This window comes from Palaemon carinicauda, chromosome 38 (assembly GCF_036898095.1).
Source record: "Palaemon carinicauda isolate YSFRI2023 chromosome 38, ASM3689809v2, whole genome shotgun sequence".
In the NCBI taxonomy this organism is placed as follows: Eukaryota; Metazoa; Arthropoda; class Malacostraca; order Decapoda; family Palaemonidae; genus Palaemon; species Palaemon carinicauda.
In genome coordinates, this window is record NC_090762.1 from 29901413 (window position 1) to 29905270 (window position 3858).

A 3858-nucleotide genomic window follows, 5' to 3' on the forward strand; every position below is an offset into this window, starting at 1 on the left:
TCAATATTCAGCAACGTTATCAATATTCAGCAAAAACGTGTTGCCTAATATATAAAATGAGCAATATTTTGCCCATTATTGAAAATATTCAATTTTAGGCAGGGCCCTTGCTGATTATCTAAAATAGGCAATTTTTTGTCGATTTTCAATAATCGGCAATTTTCAATAATGAGCGTAACATATGTGTATATATATATATATATATATATATAATGTGTATATATATATGTATATATATAATGTGTATATATTTGTATATATATAATGTATATATATATGTATATATATATATATATATATATATATATTTAGTACCTTTCTGCAAAGCCATTTTCATTCTGCTTCTCCCAAGAACCAATACTATTGTGATCATTCGCTTATTTTTCAACCCGTTTCCAATACTGGCAGTTAACTTTCATTGCAAACAAAAGAAAAGAAAATAGAATAACGAAAAATGGAAAGTTCCAACAGCAGCAGAGTCTAATCCGTTATCCAATAACAGAACCTAAAACTAATCTTTCGAACGAAAATACCGTCAGATCGAAGATCTCTCTCTCCCTCTCTCTCTCTCTCTCTCTCTCTCTCTCTCTCTCTGTGGATGTCACGAGATCTAAATCATTCATATCAATTTGTCTCTCATCTAGATTGGAAAAATATAATAAATGAGCAGAAGACATGTAAAGGGTTGTGTTCAATCGTTAATTTATAAACCCTTCTATTAAAAACGTTGAAATTTCAGCTACTGAACAAAGCCAATGCCCGCAGACTTTAATCTCCATGTTTATAAAATGCTTTGGTCGTTCAAGAGAGTTGCCTGAAATTACAAATAAACGTTTTCAGAAACTTCACTGGTGAAAATAGTTTTGGTAAATGTAATGGAAACAAATGTATTTTCCTCCAACAATACGCTGCTCCCCTAACATAGAGAGAGAGAGAGAGAGAGAGAGAGAGAGAGAGAGAGAGAGAGATACGTGTACAAATGGCGTATATATGATAAATGTGAATGAATAGGAGATTATTGAAACGGCTGAGAAGACCTATTTGCAAAGTATATACACACACACGGACAAACATACATATACATATATATATATATATATATATATATGATTAAGGATTAAACATAGGATGCCATCTTAGAGGTGCAGGGTGGTTTTAGAAAAGTTGGGGATGTGTGGATCAGATTTTCATGATCAGGCATATATGCCAGAAACATTTAGCCAAAAAGTAGAGAGCATTTATGGATCTGGAGAAAGCTGATGGTATAAATGATAAGGAAGCAATGTGGAATGTGGTGAGGTTATATGTAATTGATAGAAGATTATTGCAAGCAGTTGAGAGTTTCTATATAAGCAGTAAAGCGTGTGTTAGGATAGGAAATAAAGTGAGCGAGTGGTTTCCAGTGAGTGGGGATGAGAGAAGGATGTGTGATGTCATCGTGGTTGTTCAATTTGTTTGTTGATGGATTGATGAGGGGGGGGGGTGATTACTCGAGTGCTTGGTTGAAGATTGAAACTGATAGACGAGAGTGATCATGAGTGGGAGGTAAATCAGTTGTTGTTTGCTGATGATATTGTATTGGTTGCAGTCTCGGGGGAGAAGCTGGGTCGATTGGTGACAGAATTTGGAAGGGTGTGTGAGAGAAGGAAGTTGAGTGTTAATGTGGGTAAGAGTAAGGGTATTAGATAAATGACACGGGAGAGTAGTGCTAGGTTGAATTTCATGTTGAATGGAGAGTTACTTCAGGAAGTAGATCAGTTTAAGTACTTGGGGTCTGTTGTTGCTACAAATGCTGGAGTGGAAACAGATGAACGTCAGAGGGTGAATGATGGATGTAAAGTGTTGGGGGCAGTAAAGAGAGTAGTAAAGAATAGAGGGTTAGAAATGAATGTAGAGAGATTTTTGTATGAGAAAGTGATTGTACCAACTTTGAGGTATGGATCAGAGTTGTGGGGAATGAAAGTGACGGAGGCAGAAATTGAATGTGTTCGTGATGAAATGTCTGAGGAGTATGGCTGGTGAATCTTGATTATATAAGGTTAGGAACAAAGTAGTGAGGGTGAGGACGGGTGTAATAAATGATTTAGCAGCTAGAGTAGATATGAATGTGTTAAGGTGGTTTGGCCATGTAGAGGGAATGGAAAGTGGCTGTCTTCTGAATAAGGTGATGAATGCAAGGGTTGATGGGAGAAGTACAAGTGTAACAGTCCATTCAACATGAAATTCAACCTAGCAACACCCTACCTTCTCATGCATCTCATAACCTTACTCTTACCCACACTAAAACTCAACTTCCTTCTCACATACCTTTCCATACTCTGTCACTAATCAACCAAGCTTCTCCTCTGATGATCACTCTCATCTGTCTGTTTCAATCTCCAACCAAGCACTCGAGTATTCACCTCCCTCACCAATCCATCAACTAATAAATGGAACTTCCATAGCCACGTCACACATCCATGTCTCAGTCCCACTCTCACTGGAAACAACTCGCTTACTTCATTTCCTATCCTAACACACGTTTTACTGCCTATGTAGAAACTCTTAACTGCTTGCAACAACCTCCACCAATTCCATATAACCTCATCACATTCCACATTGCTTCTCTAATAACTCTATCAGACAGTTTCTCCAGATCCATAAACGCATCATACACCTCCTTACCTTTGGCTATACATTTCTCGCATACATATACAGTATATATATATATATATATATATAACTCAACAGAAAAAAAGGAAATTGGATATGATACCGTAAACGAACATTCTTCAGTGTATCATGACGAGATGCTGTCAGTGGCACAAAGTTTTTTATGGTCAAAGTTTTCTTTGAGAAGAGTAATATCTTTTACTACCACTTAAGAGGAACGGTTGTTCGAACCTTGTTAACTATATCGACAAAATCTGAAAACTTTCACGACAGAAATGTGTATTTTTAAAGTCCTTGTAAAAACGTTTTAGTATTACGGCAACAAAAACAATCGTAACAGCATTGGAACGTTTTGCTAATCATTCAATGAAACGTTGGCAGCTTTGGATAATAATTCAATGAGGATGAATTTTTCAAGTCTCGTAAACCATATTTATCATTACATCAACAGAAACAATAGTAAAAGCGTTGGAACCTTCTGCTAATAATTCAATGAAAATTAATTTGCCCGAGATATCTAAAAGTTACATAACAAATTACATTTATTGGATTTATGAATTTAGGCCAGTAGGCCCGGTACAGAGGTATGGAATACTATTCACCGCCCTTGTACAATAAGGGAAAACAAAAAATGCAATAATGAGGTTGGAAAACGTGTAAAAAATAAGGTAGAGTCCGAGATTTTGCAGGGAAAAAAAAAAAGTAAGTAATGCCGACACTGGCACGCTTGGGGTAAACTGGCTGCTGTAGCCTCTACAGAGAGAATAATTTAATGAAAAAAAAAAATATATAAAAATTATTGCCAACGATTGAATAGAAAGAAACGGCGAACATGACCCCAGAAAACCGTACCTACTTCACTTGGTACAACTTATACTCTTGGATTTCTGAAAATATATAATAAAATTCAAAGAAACTGAAGCCACGGTAAAGCTCTGAGAAGGAATTATAATCCGTAAACACCATTCTTTAATTGCAAAATGGAACTTTACAATTATATAATACATAATCAAATAATTGCTGAGATCATCTCTTCAATGACAGCTATCAATCTACTATAGTCATTTTTTTTGTAATGAGGCGCATTTGCTCTGACTCGCAGGGGTGCCCTTTTAGCTCGGAAAAGTTTCCTAATCGCTGATTGGTTGGAGAAAATAATTCTAACCAATCAGAGAGCAGGAAACTTTTCCGATCTAAAATGGCACC

At 36.1% G+C, this 3858-nt stretch overlaps 1 protein-coding gene across 1 annotated transcript; it reads left to right on the forward strand.

Annotated features, from left to right (window-relative positions):
• The first annotated feature begins 1689 nt into the window (after nucleotides 1-1689).
• LOC137630278 (uncharacterized) lies at nucleotides 1690-2022 on the forward strand. The gene has a single exon (XM_068361726.1). The coding sequence runs from the start codon at nucleotides 1690-1692 to the stop codon at nucleotides 2020-2022; it is 333 nt and encodes a 110-aa protein (XP_068217827.1).
• The last annotated feature ends 1836 nt before the right edge of the window (nucleotides 2023-3858 follow it).